We start from the raw sequence: 25,260 nt of genomic DNA, 5'->3' as shown, positions 1-25,260 counted from the left end.
ATCTCCTCAGCGTGCTCTGTAGAATCTGCCCACACTGGTGTTCTCCCAGCCACCCCGACTCTGAACAGTTGAAGCTCCAAGGTTTCCGCGCGGCTGTAATGTGACTACCACGCCTGATGAAGCTGTTGTCAACCGCTTCCTGGATTTGCCAGCATTTCTTTTTTTTTTTTAATACATTTATTTATTTATTTATGGCTGTGTTGGGTCTTCGTTGCTGCGCGCAGGCTTTTCTCTAGTTGTGGCATGCGGGGGCTACTCTTCGTTGTGGTGCGTGGGCTTCTCATTGTCGTGGTTTCTCTTGTTGCAGAGCACGGGCTCTAGGTGCCCTGGCTTCAGTAGTTGGGGCCCGCGAGCTCAGTAGTTGTGGCTCGCGGGCTCTAGAGTGCAGGCTCAGTAGTTGTGGCGCACGGGCTTAGTTGCTCTGCGGCATGTGAAATCTTCCTGGACCAGGGCTCAAACCCATGTGCCCTGCATTGGCAGGTGGATTCTTAACCACTACACCACCAGGGAAGGTGCCACCAGCACTTCCTTTTAATTTACACAGTTCTGTTATTCACATGAGACCAGCCAGCTAATCATAAAGTCCCCTAAATTTGTGTAATTTTCTTTTAAACATACAGGATAAAGCATAGTAATTTGGTTACCTTATAGGGCAACATTTAGGGAACCAAGGCCAACAGGAAACCTACCAAAATATGAACATGTGTGTGTGTCACCTTCTTGATGCATCTGCCTTGTTGCCTTTTCCACATACACAACTGGCTTTAGAACAGGTGAAAGGGCCTGCTTTACTACTTTTTAATAATGGCTAATTAGAGCTGGCTGGACCCTTAGAAAGAATTTGGCCCAATGGCCCTAATTTTTACCTCATTAGGATCTTTTTGCTGTTTATCCCATTGGTCCCACATGGCTCTCCCAAAAGGAACTGCATTAGCTGGTAGCGATTTATCAGAGGAAATGGTCTGTGTATTAGGATCTAACTTATGTCAAGTCAGAGTCCATGTGATACATGCAACAGAGATCGTTTGGAAGAGTCTTCAAAGTGATGGGGAGGGGAGGAGTTTGGGGGGTGCTTTTCGTTTTATTGAGATATATTGATAATTGACTTATAACACTGCATAAGTTTACGGTACACGGCCTGTTGACTTGATACATTTATATTGTAGTATGATTTACAGTAGCTTTAACTGATACCTCTATCACGTCCATAATTATCATTTCTTTTTTTGGAGTGAGAATATTGAACATCTAGTCTCTTAGCAGTTTTGAAGTATATAGCACAATAATGTTGACTAGAGAGGATTTTCATATTCTTCTCTGTACTTAAATTTCTTTTGCCTTGAACTTGTTATATTTACAAAAGTAATAAAGCCTCTTTCAAAGAAAAGCCCACTATTTTCCTAGAAACTTGAAAACCCACCTTTAGGGTTCTCTGTTTTTGAGAACCACTGAATATTGCACTCCTCACGGACAGTTGGGGAAGTGGTAGACAGGACTTGGTACCTGAGCCAGCTGTGCCTGTGTGGGACTTTTCCTCAGTGCTCCTATGACTGACTTGGCTCCATGTCCCACAAAGCCTGACAGCTTGGCCTCACATCCACCCAGCTGCTCAGTTTGAAATCATTTTAGCCAGAACCTTTGGACCTCTCTTTTTAATTAATTAATTAATTTGGCCATGCCTCGCGGCTTGTAGGATCTTAGTTCCCTGACCAGGGGTTGAACCCGTGTCCCCTGCAGTGGAAGTGCGGAGTCCTAACCACTGGACTGCCAGGGAATTCCCTTTCTTAAAAATACCTAATCACTGCTTTTAATTTTTTCTGGTAAGTCTCTGTTTCACCCTAACTTCATGATAAAATGTGACAGGCTTCTAAGTGATTTCCACCATATTGCTTTGATTTTGTAAACACTTCTGCATGGGAAGGCTAATGAAGGGACAAGGTGCATTGATTTCTTCCTGTTGACAGGTCAAGGAGGAAGGTTATGTGTGCCATTTGCTTGCCTCAACCCCTTGGGGGAGTAGGAATCCGCCACCAGGGCCACTTCATCAGAAAGGAAGTGTGCACCTACCTGCTGTTCCATTTGCCCTGCCTGCCTCATATGAATTTGCTAATTTACCTCTCTACCAATCTATGCCAGGAGTCCCTGGGGAGGTAGTACAGGGAACTCTTCATTCCTGGGAACTCTGCACTCTCTCCTTCACCCACAGGGAACATTTACCTTAATCTGAAATCCACCAAGACATTGATACTTCATTTTTACTTTATTCTTTGCCCTCCTTCCCAGAATGACATTTTAGCTGTTCAAGGAAATAAAAACCAAGCTGAATAGTTTTTGGCAAACACAATTATTTCCTGGCCTAAAATCATACAGTGATTTAATTGGTATGTCGTTGTGTGTGTGTTTGCATGTGAGTGCTTTAATGGGAATTCCATGTGGTATCATTGGGAAATTAGGAAAGAGAGTCTTCTGGATTTATTGCTTATAGTTTAAGGGCAGACTGCTGGCTTCCATCCAAGAAGTAGGGAGACTTAAAGTTGCAAGGACCATTAGCATTGGAATATATCCTTCCGATTACCTACTATTTAAAAATTGGTTTGGCAAAAGGTAAAAATCACAGCCGAAGGTGAAATGATTTACTCTTTGAAACTCGTTGGGTTCATGTAAATAAGCTTGTGGGGGACTTGGCATCATGGAAGTGATAGTGTCCTTTCTCTGCTGTTACCAACATCTAATTTTTTGAAGCTTGAATGAGTTTTGGTATGTCTGGAGCAGAAGTCAAAGTCGTAGATAATTCTTCATTTTGGAAAACTGGAGTTTTATTTTTTTAAAAACTTAAAAAAAATTTTTTAAATTAATTTATTTTTGGCTGCGTTGGGTCTTCACTGCTGCGTGTGGGCTTTCTATCGTTGCGGTGAGCAGGGGCTGCTCATCCTTGTGGTGTGTGGGCTTCTCATTGCAGTGGCTTCTCTTGTTGCGGAGCACGGTCTCTAGGCACGTGGGCTTCAGTAGTTGTGGCGCACGGGCTTCGCTGCTCGGCGGCATGTGGGATCTTCCTGATCGAACCCGTGTCCGCTGCACTGGCAGGTGGATTCTTAACCCCTGTACCACCAGGGAAGTCCCTGGAAAACTGGAGTTTCAGATTATCCTCCATAGTGGTTCTTGGGCAAATATTTAAGAATGTATCCCAAACGTGACCTAATTTTGTGTGCTGACAACAGACACGACAGACAGGAAGAAGCAGTTGAGCAGAAGTGGGAAACTCAGCTGTTTTCTCTATCTTCTGGACACCACGAGTATGTTCCTTCCCATTCAGCAAAGGGAGGAAAAAAAGAATAAGAATTAACCACACTGCAGTTTATTTTTTTAAAACAAAATTCAGTAAAACTGACTTGATTGCAGATGTGACTGTTGTCACCTGTGATCCGAAAAGTGATAGAAGCTCTTAATGGGCTCCTGTGTTTAACAGCAGAAATGGTTGCCTTTTATGCTCCTACTTTCTGAAGTTCATGAGTCCCAACATATCTTGGACAAATTGTTCAATTTCTGAGTTGTAATAAATACTGCCCACAAAGGATAACAGTTGAGACATTAATTCGGAGTTTTATTTAAAACTGAGATCTTACTTCCAACCACCTCGTGCCCTATTTGAATCTTGTTTTTTAATTGCCAGTTTCCCTTGAGTCACTAAACCACTTCTTCTGTAGGCCTGGCGTTAGCTATCATGCTATCAGTAAGGCAGGCAGGTGAGAGCCTGGGTGGATTTCAGGAATGCTGAAACCTCCTGAAGAATTTGTATGCGTACATGTGTGCCACAGCTCTCACCAAATCCTCAAAGACATCTGTGTCCCCACAGAAAAAGCTGGGGCCCTCTGTTGGGAGGGATGACGGGTAAATGAGAGGTTTTTAGGGATGTGGGTTGCAGCTATATAACAACTCACACTCCCCCATTTTCAGATCTGATCAGTGATATTACTCAAACCTTCAGCACATCCTTGCATCTTGAGACCATCTTGCACTTTAGCCCATGAGCACACTTGAATGGGACACCTGTGCTTAGGGGGGGGACTGAGCTGAGCATCGAACAGCCTGGGTCTCACGTTGTCCGAGCACCGTCATCGTTGTTCGTTTTCACCCTCGTTAACGCAGGACAAGTAACACGGCCCCGGTAACCGTCAGGTACTCAGCAAATGCCAGTGACATGCTTGTAGGGGAACGGCTCTGGGAAATCGACGTGGAGACTTGATACTGCTCCCAAGGAACTCACATTCCCCCAAGTGGGGGGAACCAAGACTGCTGAGACTTGCCCCGGAGTGTTTGGTGGGCTGGAGGAGTGGCTGGGAGTGGGGGGGGGTGGGGCAGAGGAGAAGCTTGTTCACTTGCTTGTTAACATTTGAGGGTCTTTGACAAAGGAAGTCTAATGTCCTGCCCGGTCAGCCGGTGATTGCCCCCCACCCCCACCCCCGTTGTGCACAGGAAGTCAGACACTAATGATGGTAGCAAGGGGACAAAGGCGCCCAGCCCGGGAAGGGCCTAATTGCTGTGTCCGGCTCCCAGGCGGCCGGCCTCAAGCTGGTGGGGTTGGGCAGGATGCGCTAAGTGTTAACACCTGGAGCCACGCTGCTGACTTCCTGGTGCCTTTATTTTTTCACCCTGTGTGGCTGGGCGCGCGCGCACACACACACGCACGCGCGCGCGCACACACACGCGCGCACGCACACACACACACGCACACACACACGCGCGCGCACACACACACACACACACACACACACACACACACACACACACACACACACACACACACACACACACACACACACACACACACACACACACACACACACACACACACACACACCCAGAAGGCCTGAGTCCCCTCAATCTGCCCGTGGGGCTTGGTGACTGTTGCTTTACCTCTGGGTGAGCTGATTCCCCTCCTTTCCCCCAGGAAATCTGAGAAAGGCCAGACCTTGCAAAGAGGCAGATACGTATCAGAAGGGTCAGTGGAGTTTTGGCTTGGAACATTCTAGTCAGAACTGATGGAAGAATGCTCCTAGGGAAAAGAGGGATGAGGGTCTTTACCACTGTTTTGAGCCAGTTGGGGTCCTAGAGAGGTAGGACTATGGCAGGATCAGGAGTGATGGGAGGCACCTGCCAGCACTCAAGCCGGTTGTGTTCTGTTTGTGTATATCTGAACCCACACCTGGAGGGGCTGGTTGGAGGGGTTGCATCCCAGGGAAGGGGGGAAGCCAAGATGCACCTCCTCATTTCTATGTGGCATCTCTGGAATCTTTGTGTCTAAACGTGGCTTTGGACCTGGGGCCTGGAGAGCACTCAGTGGCCTCTGGGAGCTCTGGGAATGCCCCGAAATTGTATAAGAAATGTTTCTGTGGGAAATTGGGTGAGGAATGTTTCTCACAGGATTCTTCTAGGGGTTCTAGAAACCCTTTCCCCTTAACAGCAAAGGGGTCATCAACAATTAAAAGTGAAGACATCCTGCCTTGGCAGGAGCACTGCTGGGATGGCATTAATGGCTCATTTCCGGCAATGGGCAAAGCAGCCTGGGAGCCTGAGCTTGATCCCTCCCGGAGGCAAGTGATGGGGGGTGGCCCTGAGCACAGGTTGACTGACTTGGATTTTTGCAGCCAGAGACAGGAGAGTTTAAGTAACTTATGAAAAGGGGTCTAATGTTGACTTGCTGCTTCCCTCTGTTATTTTAAGGAGGTTTTTCTGTCCAAGACCACCGTGTGGACAGAAATAATAGGCTGACAGAAGGGGTCGCCTTGCTTTATAGTGCAGCCTGTGATGTTTCGATTAGCATTAAAACCTGAAAGGGCAGCCTTCCATAATTTCCAGAGATGTGAAATCCACCTTGAAGAAAGCACATGTGTGGGGCATGCTGGGGACCTGCCTAGCTGGTGGAGGCTAGGTCCCCATGGCAACATCACAGTCCCCCATTTCTGTAGGCATTTATGCTGTAAAAGCAGAATTCCAGATGTGATACAGTATTTGGAGACTCCATCCCGGGGCCTCGGAAGCAGTATTTGAAGTCAGCACAATTCAGTGCACAATGTCTGTGTGGTCCTAACTCTTTTTATTAGTAGTTTTGTTTTGATCCAAACATTTCCTCTGAGTTTAGGCATAACAATCATGTTTATAGCTCTAAGTTTTCCTCTGTTGTCTAATCACTATTTTGCCCTCGCAGGAAGATACTTTCTCGGGCTTCTGGAGCAAAGTCTTCGTAACTACCTTTCACTGCTATGTGAGAGGGAGCCGGTAGCTGATTTGCTGGGTCTGTTCTCGGGTGGTTGGTTGTTTGCTTCCTCTTCATATCCGGTATTTACAGAAGACCAGTTAATCTGTATCTGTGAGTTGTCTGTGTGTGCTTTTGAAACTGCAGATGGGTTGACTGTTACCTTAAAGATGCCAGTTCTTTAACATGAGGTTCTCATTTGTGTGGATGGGAGTGGTGTGTGCAGCAGAGGGGAAAGGTCTGGCTCTCCGTCCAGAGGCATGTTTTATAGCTTGCTTTTAACATTTTGAGGATTGGAAAAATCCTGTCTGTTTGCGAGTATCAGCCATGAGAGAACACACAGCCCAGATCCTTAACAGACTCATTGGAAAAAGTACTTGGGCTTCTGCTTTGTGAAAACCAAGGTGGCTACAGAACTTTGTTTTGTTTTTAAACACAGGAAAAAAGTTGGCGTGTGTGTGTGTGTGTGTGTGTGTGTGTGTGTGTGTGTGTTGATATCTGGGCTTTAACTGCATATGCATGTTCCAGTGGCAAGGCAATAAGAAAATTATAAAGTCTGCAGCAGGGAAGGATATATTAAAATGTATTAAATTCCATTTAGGCCACCACCATGTAGAAAAGTTGCTATCATATTGCAGTACATAAATGTATCAAATCAACACGTTGTACACTTTAAACTTACACAGTGTTGTATGTCAATGGTATCTCAATTTTTAAAAAAAGAAAAGAAAAATTACTGTCTGAGAAACAACTCATATAAATGCCCTACCACATCTTTGTCTTTAGTGAATGGATTTCCTTGGGGGGGGCACCGTGGAGGAGGGTGGAATAGTGAAAAGATGCTTAGATGAAAACTAGAGCTTTCAGTTTGATAAGCAGGACACATGGTAACTTGGCATAGGTTGGCTCCATGTTAGAGGTCAGAAACAATTGTCCCTTCAGCTTTCCTCTGGAGAGCGTGAAATTAGGAACATGTGTGTGATGATTAGCAGCACGTCAGAGATGAATCATGATTATGGCTTTGGTCTGGTGCACAGGCGATGCTTTGGAGTAGTGACTTCCTACCTCCTCGAGCAAATCTCTCTAATTAACTTAAGATCTCCAGGTCTTTTTGGGCCGACGTGGTAATTGCTGGTGGGAACCCACTGGCACTCCTCAAGAGCTTGTGTGTTCCCCACTAGACATCCAAGACCTCACCTCCCCAAAGCAGACAGCTGGCTGGCACCCTGCATGTCTGAAGTTGGTTGCTTCTAGATGGAGAGTGAGAGAGAACATTTCCCGGGAATGTGGAGTGAATATCTTGAGTAGATAGATCGGGCCCAAGCTGGCTTTGTGATTTATTTTCCTTGTGTTTTGGGTTTGCCAGCATTCTCCTCGGCTTGCCTCACCTGGGGCTTCTCTGCCTTGGCTGATTTTTTTTTTTTTTTTTTTTTTTAGCTAAAGGTTTGAACTGAAGTAAGTGGGATCTGCCTTCATTTCTGAAACCATCTGAACCTGCACGAAGTAAATGGACCCCATGTCCTGCCTCTAGCCCTCATGATGTCTACTGGTCATAGGCAAAAACATCAGTCCCCCTATGCATTTCAAGCCTCACAGAACTGTCTGCTTTTTAGTCTCATTAACACACTGGAAACTCGAAGATGGAGGCAATGTTATGGAAAAGAGGACGTTTGAGTTGCCCACAGTTTGAAGTAGTTACTTGGTCGGTGTGCCTTTAAAAACAAACCATCCTTTCAGTTCTTTCTGACAAATGGTCTTATTTAAATTCTCACCCAATCTCAGTTCACTAAAACTTTACTAGCTTTCTGAAAGTTCCTTAATTGATTTGAAAGCAGTCTTGTGTAGGCCTTACTGTTTGGCTTACCTTCCATGGAAAGGGGGCACTATAATTAGCACAGTCCTTTTCAAAATGCATTTTTCCTAAATGGCAGTTAAGCTGTTTTGGAGCTGGATTGAAAATGTTGCTCTGGCAAGTTGGTATCTTCAAATGGCCCAGAATCCCCCAGGGTCCCTCAGGAAATTGGCCATCTGACGCCCCTCATGGTGATGCTGGCAGCTCTGTGTGGGATTCCCGCTCTGTGGCTGTCTTTGTGTCCAGGCCTTTGCTTTTTTGCCATATGGGTGGAGCATGGTGTGGGTTTTTGCCTTTTGAATTTTATTTCTTTAGAGCACTTAGGGGTTATCCTCCCCTTCCCCTTTCCAGAGTAAAAGATGTTTTCTCTCTTCTGTCCCCATTTGCTGCTTCCTTCCTTGCTCACCATAGAGAGTTCACAGCTGAGCTCCAGGCACCTGGGGCTAGCTTCTTAGCTCGCATTGGAACAAATTAAAAGCTGCCGTTAGTGCACCAAATGGGGATGGTTAATTAAGCAAGAATGTGACACCCTGAGGCTACAGCACTGGCATTTTTTTAAGTAACAGGCAATAAGCAAGTATTCTTTTTTTTTTTTGCAAGTATTCTTAATTGTCAGCTCATTAAATATCAAATCGGGTGTAGTAGGTAAGAGCTTGGAATTGTTTCCTGAAGAAACAGCTTCTGAAGCTGTTGACCAGCTTTGTGAGTTGCCTTCTCTGTGTTCCCTTATGGTGGGACCTGATTGTAAGCCCATAAGTCACCTTGTCACACCAAGTTAGGCCCTCCTGGGTTCTCTGGAGATATTACCTGGCTCAATCATGCATGTATTCATTCTGACAGAAAACTGATATTTATCGAGGGCTGACTATGTGCTAGGCCCTGGACTGTGGGGAATGCCATGGTCACTTTGCCTTGAGTTTCTCCCCATCTGGTTCAACCTGAGTGCTTTGCAGAGATGGAGTCCCTGGGTTGCCCAGTTCCCACCAAGACCAACAGCAGAACACAGTCCTTAGTCTGGTGGTTGGTGCCTTCTGCCACCTTGCCCTGACCTGCATGGCTGCCTCTTCTCCCACAGTACCCCCAAGGTCTGGATGCTGGAGACAGATCATACCTGGAGATGCCACTTCCTGTGAGCGTCACCCTGCCTATCTCACGTGTCCCCTTGTAGCACAACTCTCACCATGTTTATCAGGGCAGGAATCATAGCATAACCATTACTGCCTATGAAATAACCGTTTCAATATGTGCCGGGAAATGTGCAGAGCACTTGATATATGTCAGTCATCTCACATGGTCCCCACACCAATCCTTTCCAGGAAGCTTGATTCAAACACTTTATAGCTCTGGTGAATGAGGCTCAGAAAGGTTGAGAAGTTTGCCTAAGGTCACACAGCTGGAAAGTGGACGATTTGAACACACCTTTGGCAACTCCAAAGCCCATTCTGTTAACCACTCTTTTACTCCAGATAAGCCCCAGAGCAGCCCACAGAAACCTCTGTCTAGGACGGCAAAATCTCAAGCAGCAGCTGTCATGGTTCAGTGTTCCGTGTATGCCTGAAGCGGGGAGTGGGGTGGAAGAGCGCAGTGGCAAGTGATCAGTCTGCCCTCGGTCTGGGAGGGGAGAACGGCCGTATAAACCACACGCGTGCGCATGTGTGTGTGTGTGAGAGACGTTCATCCCATGTGGCAACTGAAATTGTGTAAGTAATTTGCTTTCAATTGCTGCTGTAATAAAAAATTACCACCAACTTAGTGGCTTAAAACACCACAAATTTATTATCTTACAGTTCTTGACATTAGAATTCCAAAATGAATCTTATGGGGTTAAAATCAAGGTGTTGGCAGGTCTGGCTCCATCTGGAGGCTCTGGGGGAGAATCCATTCCTTGCCCTTTCCCGCATCTAGAGGCCGGCCGCGTTGCTCCTCCATCTTCAAAACCCGTAGCATAGCATCTTTAAATCATTGTCTCTGTCTCTCTGCCTTCTGTTTCCATTGTCACATCTCCTTCTCTGACTCTGACCTTCCTCTCTCCCTCTTCTAAGGACCCTTGTGATTATATTAGGCCCACCTGGATAATTCAGAATACTCTCCCCATCTCAAGATCGTGAAACTTAATCTCATAGCCCCTTTGTTATGTAAAGTAACATATTCATGGGTTCTGGGGATTATGATGTGGACATGTTGCGGGGGGTGGTTGTTATTCTGTCTACCACCAAGTGTAAAGAAAACCAGTGTTCTGTGAGCCAGCCTGGACATACTGTTTCTCAGGTGGTTTCTGAGGGCTCTGGAGCAGCTGAAGCATTATTTAGGTGTGAGCTGAGGACAGCCTCGTGGAGCATCTGTCTGAGGCATGTGCTGAGAAGCTGTGCACTTGACGACTTCCAAGAGCGAAAAGTCTTTACAGTACACACAGGAGCTGGTGCCTGCAATGGTGCCTCTTGCTTCCAAGCTCCAAGATCAGCCTTGGATGTTCTCTGATTTCCTGTGGAATTAGTGTTACCATTTTGCATCTACATTCACAGAAGTGCCATGCCAGTCAAATCGTGGAGGTGGATCCCTGTGCTCCCATCAAGTGAGTGTGCAGGCAGACTAATGTGTCAGGAACGGAGTGTGAGAGAGGCTAGGCTAAGGTGAGAAGCCCTCGGGGGAGCAGGCCCCGGGTGATGGTAAGGGCATTCTGGGAATATGAAGGTCTCCAGAACATGTGCTGAGCAGTCATGCAGTCCCAGACGGGGGTGGAAGGTCGGAAGGAGAGTGATTGAGAAGGTGGGCAGGGGGCACGTCAGGAATGGTCTAGGAGGTACAGGGAGCCAGCGGTGGGCTTGGAGCAGACGAATGAGGACAGATTTGCGCATTAGGAGATCACCTTGGTGACCAGAGCTCCTTGAGGTCAGGCCCCAGGTCTGGTTCATGGCTGAGTGCTCTTTGGGGCTTGGATGAAGGTGGGATGCTCAGTCGGTAGTGAATGGATGCCATAGGCAAGCCTCACTGTCCTTTGAGGCCAGCTCACTGGGCCCGCTTCTGAGCAGCTCCACATACATCACAGAGACCTTATTTGGAGTGATTTAGCTTCTTGTATACAGGCTTGTATACAGCACATACAGGCTTGTATGTAGCACATCTCGCTGTCTTGGGCTCCTTTCCACAATGCATTCATGGCAAGTGCCCAATGAATATCTGTTAAAAACATGTTGCAGTAGAAATACAGGGCGAACAAGAGCAAAATGAAAAGCTGACAAAGTCCTACAAGCGAGGTGATTGGTCACCAGAGTCCTACACGCCTTGGAGCATGCTATTAAATGGAGTGCATCTCCTTTTTGAAAAGTGCTTCCTCTGCACGGCTTCACGTGGTCCTCCTCAAACTCCCTTCTCAGAGGAAAGTCATGCAAATTGTCTTTTAATAAAAACAGTTGAGGAGATTCACACCCAGTGGAGTGAAGTGGTTCGCCCTTGGTCCCAGCTAGAGGATGAAGGATTAAGGTACTTACCTTGGCCCCTGGATTACATTTTTGTTTCCCTCCCCTGAGACTCCCCTTTCCTCTCCATTCTAGCCCAGTTATCCTTCCCTCTCTTCAGCTTCTAGTACGTGGTGTTCTTACCCTGGGTTCATCCTTACTGAGGCGCTGCATGTGGCATTTCATACACTGTAGGCTTATTTATGGCTGGCCCTTTCACCCTAGCTGCAGAGACCTTGTATGCCATCTACACTGAGAGTTCTTGGAGGGTCAGGGTGTGACTTGAGATTTGTCTGTATGCCCTGCGTGTGATCCACATAGCCAGTTACTGTTCTTTGAAAGAATGAGCCACTTCGCTCCTGAGGGCAGGGATAGTGGCTGTTGTGTTCACCACTGTACCTAGGATAATGTCTGGCTCATAATAGATGGTGAGTGAATTTATATTCTGGGGGTTTGTATGGGAGGAGAAGGGTGTGGCTTGGGGCACACCCCTTGGGCATTACTGAGGGATTGTGTGGGTTTTGCATCGTCTCTTTCCTGGTCCCCAGCTGGTCCTGTTGCTCTGGTCATGGCTATCTGTAAGTTGGGCATCCTCCAGTCACACAGACTGTGGCCCCGTCCCTAAGCAGTTATGGAGGCATTTAGGGTTTTAATAAGGTAATAACACTTTCCAAAGTGTTTCCGTTCAGGTGAGGAATTCTGGAACCTTGTGTATGTGTGGAAGGGTGGATGGAAGGAGGACAGCTGGAGAAGGAAGGTGAATCAGGAAGAAGGGGAACGGAACCCCAGTAGACCATGGGGCTAGTGCCCCGTGTTGATTGAGATTTTCTGTTACTGCTTATTCCTCACTTTAATTAGAATGATGTGTGTCCATCCTTTTCTGCACAGCTGTGCTTTCCCAAGGTCCATGTTTATCTGAGCCCAGGGATACAGTTTCAGTGGGTATGCCTGGCTTCAGGATAAGCAGCGTGAACACGCTGGTAGCATATGGATGTGCCGGGGTTGTGACCTGAGACCCTGGGCTCCATCAGAAGTGTTCTGCACATTGTGTCTTAGTGTAACAATTGCCCATTAAATACCAGACTGCCAGCATATGGTTTTCCCTAACATTCCCCTTGTTGGGTGGAAACTTTAGCTGTGTGGTTAGAATATTTTCCCATCATTTAGCATTTAAGAATTAACATTTTGGGGGAGAATTCTGCAATTAATGCTGAATGGCACATTTGCAGATTATCACAGAAACAGTTAAACCAGTGTCGGGAGATCTTTAGCTGCTCTTTCCCATGATGGATAAGTGGTGGGTCAGGACAAGGTGCGGCCAACAGGAGGATTCCGGGGCTCCCTCTGTGGATGCTGTAATTAAAATGGGAGGTCTGGCAGAGTTGTTATCCCTGCTGTTAAGAGTACAGATGGCTAAAAGCCACACCCCTAAGAGTTAGAGTTAGACGTTTCAAAGTCTTCTATGATCCACCTTCTATGCTCTAAGCACAGGTATGGAGGCAGTGAAGACTTTTCTCATTAAAAGTAACAGCTTATTCCCACACTCATTCCTGGTCTTGGAATGAAAAACCTGTTTCCTTAGGCTTGAGGAATTGCCTATCTGTTATGGCTTAATAGGGCTTTTGGATGAGAGTGTCTGGTAGGCAAATTTTATAACCAATCAGTGCTCAAAGTGGATCCAACTGGAAGGGTTCCAGCTGGCAGCTCATGGTCACTCTCTCCCAGTTTTACTGTTAATGAATTATTATTTAACCCCCAAATGCAGAGCAGCCTCTGCTGCTATTGTTTCAGGGGACGTGAGTACTCCTGATCCCTGTGGCCTGGCAGTTAAGAATCTCCTGGGCTAGAGGGAGCTGGGTGGGGGGACAGAGGGGGACACGGAGAGCGTGGATGTTGCTTGGTGACTGGCATGACCCTGGGTCTCTGCGATCATGTGTGCGTTTTGACTCCGTGGGGAATTTGTGATGGAAAAGCAAATTGGCTTCACTCCTTCTCACGTTCTCCTGTTTTCCCACAGGGAGTGGGGCCGGCCAGCAGAAACAGCGGGCTGCATAACATCACCTTCAGATATGACAGTAAGTGAACGGCTTGACCGCCAAAGAATGGAGCCCTTTCAGTGATCTAAAGCTTCCACAGTCGTGCTTAATCAGGGACACTGCAGGTCCTGGAGTTGAGGGATTTTCTGAACCTGCTCAGGTTTGTCCACAGAGCTAAAGCACCTCAGTCTCAGTTAAGCAACCCCAAGTATTTCGGAGCTCGAACAGGTCAGTTGTCCTCTAAAGTGTTGAGAGAAGCTGTGTGTGGAGATCTCCCCTGATTTCCTCAGGACATAGCCATATCCTTAAGAAAAACGCAGATGCCTGTAGGGCCCAGCAGGGGAACAGTGAGCGCAGGTACCAGGTGCAGGAGTGGTAGGGACTGTGGTAAACTGGGTCGCCTGCGTCTGGTCTTAGAGGAGCATTGGCTCCTCCATTCCACCTCCTCCAGATGTGGTCTTGAGGGATGTCCCCTGAGCACAGCCGCATGTGATTTCCAAGAAGAGTGGGAAATTTGCATTTTTTTTTCAGTATGGACATTTAACATTTTAAAAAAATATCAGCATTTATTTAAAAAATTTCACAAACACAGAGTGGGCCGAGTGAATCGGTCTCAGATTGGCACAGGGGTCTCCAACTGGCCATCTTTGACTTAGGCCTGGGTTCTCACCTTGTTCCCCACCTATCAGTTGTGAACTATGGCAGGTGACTCCACTTTGGCAAGCCTCAGTTTTCTCATCATGTGAAATAAAGATTAACTTCTTCCTCAGCGTCATTTTGACACTTAAATGAGGTAATGTTTATAACTGCTCATCTCAGGAGCTAGCCTTCCGTGTGCACTCAGTAATTGATATCTATTAATATTAGAAGTCATTCCAACTGGAATTAGAATCCAAGTACCTTTTTGGCCCTTTCTCTCAAGGAAGTGTGACTTTTTCTGGCTGAATTGTTTTCTAAGGGCAGGTGGGTGTGCTTTTTCTGATTAAGCATGTGGAACCCGCCTTAGCATCTGCTTTTGTGCCCTAGGAGGTAATTATATAGAATTATGAGCATTTTAGCCTTATGAGCCATAAATTATAAGTAAAAATGTTGACAAGAAGGAGCTTGATTCATATGTAGTGACTTGACATTTGATTCATCTCTTGGAGAGTTATGAGTAAGGGCTGTAGGTCACATTGAGGCCTCTGGAATAAGCACTGCTAAAGCAGGGTTTTTGAGGTCACGTATGCAATCTAACAATTTTAAGATGCAAATATGGATGTCAAGTTCATGCCCGCAGTTGCTGACGTGGGTACTTTAAGTTAACTGATGAGAACTTACATGGGAAACTCAGACATTTCACGTTCATGATGTGTACATGTTCTGGGTAAATGCTATGATGCTAATGAAAGACTTGCAAGTCCATGAGACTTAATTCAGCTAAGTAAAGACATGTGTAAGGGATCTTTCTTTAGGTTAGAAAGTTAATTTCTAATATATGTTCTTGGTCCTGGTAGATCTTGTATTACATTCAAGAGTTCAGAATTTTCCGGTCAGCTGCAAACAAGTATTTGCATCTCTAATTTAATATGGGGTTTTGTGAAAGAGGATCCTTACCTATAAAACTTAAAAGTACCTTATTGTTTTCTTCATGGGACTAGATATTTGGCCCACGTGCCAATGCCTGTCCCTTGGTCATTATTTTCTTTGTAAGTCTTCAGCATTTAGTTAGAATTTAATTCACAACTCGACTCCTGAGACATCTGAAGCTAGGTTGCATTTTGGCCAAATGTCATTTGGGCATAATTTTTTTGTAATCGGAATCCAAAACGTTAGAGTTGCTAATAATTGGATCCAGGCTGTGCAAAAAACCTAGTCATTGTTTTCTATTGAAAAATATAATTTCTTTCTCCCACAAGGAAGTTCCTGTTATTGCTCTATTGACTGGTTACTAGTTTGTTTGAAATAGCTAAGAACCAATCACCAAGTTTTCAACAAAAGTATTAAACTACAAATATCTTACTTTTCTATTCCTTTGCCATTTAACGTTACAAAGAAAGAAAATGTCTTGCCTTTACGTCAAAATCAGCTTTTACAGATCCCCTTGCCTCCTTTCACGTTGCATTTCTCGTTTCTTCGTCATGCTCTGAGTGGGGTAATGCCTGAGTAGGTTGTAATACATTGTCTTAATTTGTAGACTTTATATTTGTATAATTGTATTTACAGAAACCCAGAGAGTGCTGATTTTGGCATTAGGAATGAACAAAGGGAAAAAAATCATGATTTACTCTTGTTCATGCATCTTTTCCTAAAGCTGTTTGAGTCAAAGGTTTCTTTCATTATAGACCTCAATAAATGAAAATGTTTGTACTTTACTCGTATGGGGGGATCTTGTCTTTTTTTATTCTGGGAAGCTGATCTCAGCTAGGATTTTTGCAGGCTGAATAGTTCTGATTCAGAACTTATTTTTTAGTCATATGCTTTGTGCTGGGGATAGAATAGCAAGAGCCCTACGTGAGCTATCCGAGGTGGCTTTCTGGGCTGGTCACTGGTGGCATTGCAAGCCACCCAGCCGATCACTCTAGCTGCAGTTTCCTTGTTTGTTCAATGTGGGTATTAAAACAGATGTTTCAACATTTTTTTCCTATTCTAAAGTTCTCTTCTATACCCAGTGAACACATGTTGAACACTTTGAGAGTGAATTGTCATCAGAAGTAGAATTTGGTTTTATTAATTATTAACATCTTTTCAAAAGAAGAAATACTGAAATGTCGAGGTGGCTGTTTTTGAAGAAGATGGAGTTTAGAGAAGGGAGTATGCCTTCTGTAGGAGTTAGGCAGAAAAGCAGGACACAAAGCTGAGTGAAGGGTGGAGTTTCAGAGAGGAGGCGGGTGCATTTTAGCGCATGTGTGTTGTCCTCTAATAAGAAATTTAAAAAGAAGGGATATTGTGTGCATGTCAAAAGGCTTGCAAGCATATCCGTTAGATGTTAGCAGTTACTTCTGTGTGGTGGGAGGTTATGGATGACTTCTCCATTTTATAAATATTCTGTTGTGATTTTCAAATATCTAGTGAATATTTTTAGTCATAAAAATGGGAAATGTGTGGTATAGTTTACGGGGAGCAGGGGGACAGGCATGCAGCAGACTCACTAGGCTTCTTAGAAAATGCCTCTGAATGCTTCACCCCCAAAACACCCTGACTTCAGAGGGGTAATGAGTAGTTTTGGAATCCGATGGAAGGCCTTTTGCATCATATACTAAAGAAAGTTTTCAAGTTCAATTACTGAAAAGAAATCAAGATAAAGCAGCATAAGAATGACAAGTTAGTGTCTGTGATTCTCCATGCACAAGTGGCTGGAACAGCCTGCAGCCATCCTGGGAGGTCCCCCCACTGGGTCTGGCTGGAAGCTTCTGGCAGCTTTTTAGGATCCTTTTTAGACTTTGAAAGTGTACTTAGCAATACCAGGTGGCACAGCTGCTGCCTTGGCAGGTGGCAGTGAGTCATGTCCTCAGACAAAATCAAAGAATCGGTGGTTTTCGTCTTTACGTGGGACTGTTTGGATTTGGGGGGTGTTGTGGGTGTCTTTGATGAGGTGGTGTTTGGGAACAAAGGTTTTACCTTTGACACGCTAGTTAACATTGAAGGTGCTTTGCTTATCACGAAATCAGTTAGTCCCTTTGGCAGGTCCTAATTGGATTCTTTAACAGTCTGGCTGTGAATCACTACCCTACGAATTCACATCCTCCTATGAGTTCCTTTTTCCCAGTCACCTCGTCCTCGCCCTCACCCTCGCCCTCGCCCTCGAGGTTTCTTCTGAAAATGAACAAACCCCATATTACTTAGCCATTGTTTTGCTGCAGATCACTCTTTAATGCTAAAAACTGATTGAACTGATGTAAATTATTATTGATTTAGGTAAAATGTCAGAGTAGTAAAAAGTGAATGCCTGATACACACACAAACTCCAGACTTTACATAATCCTCCGACCACTGTCCCAGAATTTAACTCAAGGGGAGGGGGTGGTGTTATAAATAAACCCCACTGCAGCATCTTACAGTTTTCCAAACAGCCAACCTTTGATGTCATCTGTGGGCTTTAAGGCACACGTCTTTTTTAAAAATAATTTCAGGCATATATATAGTTTAAATTAATTAATTAATTAATCTTTGGCTGTGTTGAGTCTTCACTGCTGCGCGCGGGCTTTCTCTAGTTGCGGCGAACGGGGGCTGCTCTTCGTTGTGGTGCGCGGGCTTCTCCTTGCGGTGGCTTCTCTTGTTGCGGAGCACGGGCTTTAGGCACGCAGGCTTCAGTAGTTGTGGCACGTGGACTCAGTAGTTGTGGCGCACGGGCTTAGGTGCTCCGTGTCCTGTGGGATCTTCCTGGACCAGAGATCGAACCCGTGTCCCCTGCATTGGCAGGCTGATTCTTAACCACTGCGCCACCAGGGAAGTCCCTAGGCACACATCTTTAGACAGAATAGATTTGGCTAACTCCGAACATGCCCTGCATAATTTGAGAAGATGAACATGGAGAGAATAAATAAATGCTTAAATATAACTGTTCTCCTACCATATGACCCAGCAATCCCACTACTGGGCATATACCCTGAGAAAACCATAATTCAAAAAGAGTCACGTACCAAAATGTTCATTGCAGCTCTATTTACGATAGCCCGGAGATGGAGACAACCTAAGTGCCCATCATCGGATGAATGGATAAAGAAGATGTGGCACATATATACAATGGAATATTACTCAGCCATAAAAAGAAACGAAATTGAGCTATTTGTAATGAGGTAGATAGACCTAGAGTCTGTCATACAGAGTGAAGTAAGTCAGAAAGAGAGAGACAAATACCATATGCTAACACATATATATGGAATTTAAGAAAAAAAAATGTCATGAAGAACCTAAGGGTAAGACAGGAATAAAGACACCTACTGGAGAACGGACTTGAGGATATGGGGAGGGGGAAGGGTGAGCTGTGACAAAGCGAGAGAGAGGCATGGACATATATACACTACCAAACGTAAGGTAGATAGCTAGTGGGAAGCAGCCGCATAGCACAGGGAGATCAGCTCGGTGCTTTGTGACCGCCTGGAGGGGTGGGATAGGGAGGGTGGGAGGGAGGGAGAGGCAAGAGGGAAGTGATATGGGAACATATGTATATGTATAACTGATTCACTTTGTTATAAAGCAGAAACTAACACACCATTGTAAAGCAATTATACCCCAATAAAGATGTTAAAAAATATATATATATATAACTGTTCTCATTCTCCCAACTCTCTAGACTGCACCACTTACTTGAATCCAGTGGGGAAGCACGTCATCGCCGATGCCCAGAACATCACCATCAGTCAGTATGCTTGCCACGATCAAGTGGCAGTCACCATTCTTTGGTCCCCAGGAGCCCTCGGTAAGTGGTCAAAATGGAGTCCACCATGGTGACTGGTGCCCAGTGCAGGGGTCCCAAGCGTGGTGGCCTCCGGGGCCAGGTGGGTCTTGACATGAGCAGAGCTTAGGTGTGCCTCGGCACAGACACACTTGCTACTTGGTTGTATACACTTGCTGCACGTGCATGCAGCTTCATGGTGTGCCCATGACTTGTCTTTTGTTCCCTTGGCTGTTACTGAGAGCGATGTGGGTTTGTAAAATAATAGTGTGAGAGTGATAAATGGCACTGAGGCCTTGGCCTATGTGTCTCAGCAGGTGTTGGGGGGACAGGTGACCTGTCCAAGGATATAATGGCTTCAGTATCCAGCATCAGTGATCTCTGTGGCCACAAGGAGATGTGTGGGCCCAGCATTGGCACATTGTGTGTGTTTTCAGGAAAACTCCAGTTTTCATGAGAAACCATGAAATCAACAATTTTTAAATGTTGGCAATGAATTGAATTTTTATTTAAATTGCGTGGGCTGAAAAAAGCAAACTAAAACAAACCAACAGAAAAGAGCAAACCCACGTTATCTGGCCAGATCCAGGTTAGGGCTCCATCTGCTTGTCCTCTTTAATGAACTGATGACACACAGGAGAGGATGCAGTGGTTGAGTATGGAACCTGGGGAGGGCCCATTTGTTCAAATGGGCCTGGGTTTGAACCCAGAATCTACCTTTGAAAAGAAGCATTTAAATCTGGCTGAGCCCCAGCTTCCCCATCTGTAAAGTATACATGACTGCCTCTTGGTTTGTTGTAAGACTTAGAGACAAAGAGTGGATATATGTATAACTGATTCACTTTGCTCTACAGCAGAAACTAACACAACATTGTAAATCAACTATAATCCAATAAAAGTTAAAAGAAAAAAACCAAAAACAAATATTGAGGGTGGAAATGTAAAATGGCACAACCACTTTGGAAAACGTTTTTGTATTTTCCTAAACAGTTAAACATGCATTACCACATGATCCAGCCATTTGACTACTATTTATCCAGGAGAAAGGAAAGCATATGTCCATACAAAGACTTGTACACAATCGTTCATAGCAGCTTTGTTTTTAATTGTCCAAACCTGGAAGCAACGTGAATGTCCATCAGCACATGAACTGATATACAAACTGGTACATTCATACAGTGGAACACTACCCAGCAATGAAAAGGAATGGAATAGTGATATACCTAACAACATGGATGAATTTCAAAGTAATTTTTCTGAGTGAAATCAGCAAGACCAAAAAGTGCATATGCTGAGTGATGACACATTCAATAAAATACAAACAAAGCTTTAGTGGCAAAAAGCAGGTTGCTGATTGCCTGGGAACAGGGGTGGGAGGGCCTCTGTAGAGGCATGAGGAAGACTTGGGAGGTGATAGATAAGTTCATTATCTTGATTGTGATGACAGTTTCATGGGTGTACATATATGTCAAAGTGTATGAAATTGTTCTCTGTAATATGAAGTTAATTGTATGCCATCTATGCTGCAATAAACCTGTTAAGAGTAAAAAAAGAAAAAGAAAAAAAGAAAGAAAAAAGAAAAAGAATTAGAGACACACATGGTACATTTCTAAAGAGAGCTCTTAAAAAACAGTGGCTGTTTTTATCATCATCAGAACCTGGTCCTCAGGTCTGCTCCTTGGACGTTGCCACCGAATCTCAGAATTAAAAAAAAAAAATCTGGGGCTTCCCTGGTGGTGCAATGGTTAGGCGTCCGCCTGCCGATGCAGGGGACACGGGTTCGTGCCCCGGTCCAGGAGGATCCCGCATGCTGTGGAGAGGCTGGGCCCGTGAGCCATGGCCGCTGAGCCTGTGCGTCCGGAGCCTGTGCTCCGCAAGCGGAGAGGCCACAGCACTGAGAGACCCGCGTATCGCAAAAAAAAAAACCAAAAAAAAAAATCTGACCAAGGGAAAAGTAAAATAAATTCTGAATTTCTTAATCTGAATGAGATAAATCTCAGAGGAACCAGATTCAGTACAGAGACAGGGAGGATGGATCAGACCTGTGGGCCTGACTCACTAATCCATGTAAATACTGCTGGGTCTGAACACAATGGGTTTTCCAAAAAGAACATTACCTTAACATTTAAAAAGAAAAATATCCTCTGTGGATAAGAGAGAAGTAGTCATTCCAACATAAAGCTAAACGGTTAAGGGGTTGGCCTGACACATTGCAGGCTCCCTCTTTAGAATGAAAGTAAGAGATGTGAGGAAAACGGAGATGTGGAACAGTGAAGGCAGAAAGATGTGCTTTTTCTGCATGATGGTTTGTGGGTGGGAATGGCTGGACAGGTTCTATCAGTTTCTATGAGGTTCTAACAAGGAGACTCCTTGGGAGACAGAAAAGCATATGGGTTAAGAGCACTCTGGGTTTGATCCCATCTCTGCTATTTGATCCCTCTGTGACCCTGGGCAAGTCATTTAGTGTCTATATACCTCGGTTTCCTCATCTATAAAGTGGGGACAATAATACCTTCCTCCTGTGGTTGTGAGGATTTTATGAGTTAAATGATGAGGAGTAGGTAAGTTCCTTTATGGGAAACTGCTGTATAAAATTGCTAAACATTATATAACTACAAGATGTTAACAGTATTGTGATACAGGTGTTACTATGATATAAGATTTACATTTACTGCCTCTACTTCCACTCCCATACTTGGTATAGTGGTTTTCTAGGCAGGTCTTTTAAAGATAAGAACTAGAATCATCCACTCCCACCCCAGCGGATGTGTTTTTATGTAATTGTGAGAGGTACAGTCTTATAATCATATTAATCACCTGGCTTTTGTTAAACAGTTCTGGGGACATTGAATGAATCAAATCTTAGTATAAATAATAAGGATTTGTTCAAAAATCTTTGTGGGGAAGGGGGGAATCTCAAAAGACAGGTTCCTGTGAGAGCTACTAAATAGTTGCTGGTCAAAAACCTTAGATCTTGTCAGCATGTGTGAATCTCGGACTGTGGATCAGCCAGCACTCAGCCCCGCAGGAAGCTTTGTACTTGAAATAATACAACATGGCAGGGTCCGTACTTGCACACTCTGTCCTCTGACCCCCTAAATGGCGAAGCTCTAATTGTAGCTCCTTTGCCTTTCCCACCATAAAATATGTGCTCTTCATTAAATAATTACAGGATTGGAGAACCTATTCGAAAGAGAAAAAGATTTCCCTGGCCTTTGCCATTGATAATTTTCCCACCTGGTTAATTGCATCCTGTGTAATTATTCTTGCCCTGGGAGGGGAAGGGTTGAAAATGTCTCCTTGTCTAGTGTTCCGAAAGAATGCGAAATCGATATCTCACCAATTGAGGCCGGCTTCGGGGAGCTCCAGCTGCAGTTGGACCACTCCAGTCTCCATGGGATACGAAGCCCCAGTACCGGCTCTCGTGGCCATCAGAGCTTAATCCTTTTGAAAGCAGCTAGTTGGACGTGCAGCAGGGGAAGCTCAGGTGGCGGGAGGCTGGGCCGGTGCCTTTCAGCGGCGCTGTGGGCGTCTCGGGGCCTCTGAGGGCTGTATGAAGAGCACACACTGGGCAGCTCTTGGGTGTCGGCCTTTCAGGCATGATTAGAGCAAGAACCGCTTTGTAACTCACATAGGCATTCTCCTAAGCTATTTAATCTCAAGCCTAGGAACCCCTTGTGTGCAGACACACACTTTGTTGGGAATTTTCTCCGTTGCTCAGTGAAACATGCAAGCAAATATAGGACTAAAACGGAAAGTATTTGAAACATGGTTTGGGGGGAGTCCCTGGTCAGCATTGGGAATGATCATCAGCTGAATACACCTTGTTTAATGACCTAGAAATTATATATTCCACTGCAGACTTTTATGATCAATTGTGACTTGAGTCTAAATATATGAACCCTAATGTCATAGAGGCAATGGGCGTTTGTGCACTGGCTGGCTGGATGAGAGATTTATTAATTAGTAATGGTGGGAAAGAGCATATCACCTGGCCTGTACCAGAGGAATGCAGGGTATTTATTTTTCCTTTCTGTACACTCAGATATTCCGGCTAGAGTTAGAATTCCTTTAACTCTGTTGTGTAGGTGGAGAGGATGGTAATCTTGGAGGGAGGAAAGTGCGTTCAGAAGTAATTAGGTCCACTTTTAATAAAAGCATTCTGCTTTGCTTAGGCATCGAATTCCTAAAAGGATTTCGGGTAATACTGGAGGAGCTGAAGTCAGAGGGAAGACAGTGCCAACAACTGATTCTAAAGGACCCGAAGCAGCTCAACAGTAGCTTCAAACGAGCTGTAAGTCACACGCGGGGAATGTGCTCCTGAAGACACACTATTGTTCTGGGGGCTGAATGGTCCATTGAAAGCCTGTGAAACTGGAGGAGAAGGGGCTGTGGGGTCCACCCCACCTGCCAAGGTGGGCGATCCTGCTCTGCACTCCCAGAAACCCTCCAGCACCTCTTGGTGGTAAACAAACACACCTCTCAGGTTACACGCTGGAGCAGCAGTCCTGGAAGGTGGCTTTGAGCCCTCAGGAGTGGATGTAGGCTCCTCCCCACCAAGTCTGTGCCACAGCTTCATTGCCGAAGAACAGACAGCGGTGCCCATCTTCCTTTTCAGTTAGGGGTCCAAACCTAAACTTGGTCCAGAAAGGAAACTTTCTGGACTTCCTCCTTCCCCCCCCGCAACACGTCCCCCAGCCCTAGAACTGTGTCTGTGTGACCGTCAGGGCAGACCGGAACTCTCGCATGTAGGTGGAGGGGTGGGTGATTTCTCCGTGACATCACATGTATTTTTGTTCCCTTTTAGGGCGTGGAATCTCAACCTTTCCTGAATATGAAATTTGAAACAGATTACTTTGTAAAGATTGTCCCTTTTCCTTCCATTAAAAATGAAAGCAATTATCACCCTTTCTTCTTCAGAACCCGCAGTGAGTATGGTCTTCCCTGCCTGTTTCCTGTGGGGAGACATTTCTCCGGCTTTTAATGACTTTTCGACAGAGATGTGTTCAAGAGCACATGAAATACTAGTATGAAACTGGCATGGGGAAGAGAAAAAGCATTCAGAAAAGCAACTTTTAGAATTAAGATTTGGCCCAGGCAGTGTGCACCTAACCAGAGATACCCATTCCTGGCTTGTTCTGGAGTAGACATGGTGGTTGATTTTTTTGAAGGTGCTGTAAGGCAGCCATGTATTAAAATACTTTGATTAAAAAAAAAAAAACCGGAATACAAAATATAAGTTGATTTCAAGGTAAAGGGTAGAGCATGAAGTGATTCTATCGTGTACCTGTCATCAGGAGGGTGGCCTCTGTGAGTGATTGCCTGTCATTTTCAGGATTAGATTAAGAAAATTAAGCAGTATCCCTGAGGTTACCTCGTTCTAGAAAGTTTATTTATTTAACATCTATGTTAAATAAATGCTTTCCAAATATTAATGCTCTGTTGTAAATATTTTCCAAATATTAATGCAGTTTACCTCCATGACAACCCTCCAAAGAACTTAATCTTACCATCCCCACTTATTAGATGTGGAATCACACGTAGAGAGGTTAAAGGGCCTGTTGGGAGCTGGGATTTGAACCCCAAGGAGCCTGACTCTGGAGTACACACTCTCAAGCCAACCATGCTGGATTCCCTTCTCTCTCGGGCTCTCCCTTTCCATCTGTTCTGCACACAGTGTGGTGTGCCTTTCATCAGCCTGAATTGCTGATGAATTTGGTGCCCTGGCGTTCTGGACCCCAGTGTTTCCCTCTTGCCTTCTTGGTCCGTCTTTCCAGGCCTTGGATGGTTGTCCAATCTGACACCCCCTCCTATGTGGCCTGCTTGCCGTCCTCATCCCTCTGTGATGTTTTCGTTCTCAACGCCAGCCTACATCCGTGCTTCCCTTTGCAGAATTCTTACTCTGGTGGTTTCCTTCTTTTCTTTTCTTTTCTTTTTTTTTAAACTGTGGTTGTTTTCTATGCAGCAAAGTCATTTCATAACAGTTGATTTCATTTTCTTAATTAAAATAAGATTCCATAGGGCAGAGACCATGTACGTTGTACAGCATCTTTCGATGCCTTACACATAACAACCAGATAGAGGGTTCAAAGAACGTGTTTATGGAAAGCTTGCTTAAATCAAAACTCGCCTACTTTAAGATTTAATTTTCCTCATTGGAATCAATGTCTATTTTGGGGTGAGGCAGGTGGTGCATTTATCACCATTTCAGTGCATTGTGACCTTGATGCTGCCTTTGATTTTCTTGGCATTGTAAGATCATTTTCCAGAGGGTTCTCCCTGGGTTA

At 45.0% G+C, this 25,260-nt stretch overlaps 1 protein-coding gene across 1 annotated transcript in view; it reads left to right on the top strand.

Moving 5' to 3' along the window:
* Positions 1 to 25,260, top strand: part of IL17RD (interleukin 17 receptor D) — a 62,136-nt gene that overhangs the window by 26,721 nt on the left and 10,155 nt on the right. The window contains exons 2-5 of the mRNA XM_027121143.1: positions 13,578 to 13,635; positions 18,872 to 18,997; positions 23,149 to 23,267; positions 23,781 to 23,901. Of these exons, the coding sequence (XP_026976944.1) occupies positions 13,578 to 13,635; positions 18,872 to 18,997; positions 23,149 to 23,267; positions 23,781 to 23,901 (424 nt within the window). The remainder of the gene's footprint in view (positions 1 to 13,577; positions 13,636 to 18,871; positions 18,998 to 23,148; positions 23,268 to 23,780; positions 23,902 to 25,260) is intronic.

This window comes from Aethalodelphis obliquidens, unplaced genomic scaffold (assembly GCF_003676395.1).
Source record: "Aethalodelphis obliquidens isolate GAN/ISIS:26980383/991018 unplaced genomic scaffold, ASM367639v1 scaffold22, whole genome shotgun sequence".
NCBI lineage: Eukaryota > Metazoa > Chordata > Mammalia > Artiodactyla > Delphinidae > Aethalodelphis > Aethalodelphis obliquidens.
Note: the sequence above shows the minus strand (reverse complement) of the source record. Positions and strands in the feature narration are given on the sequence as shown.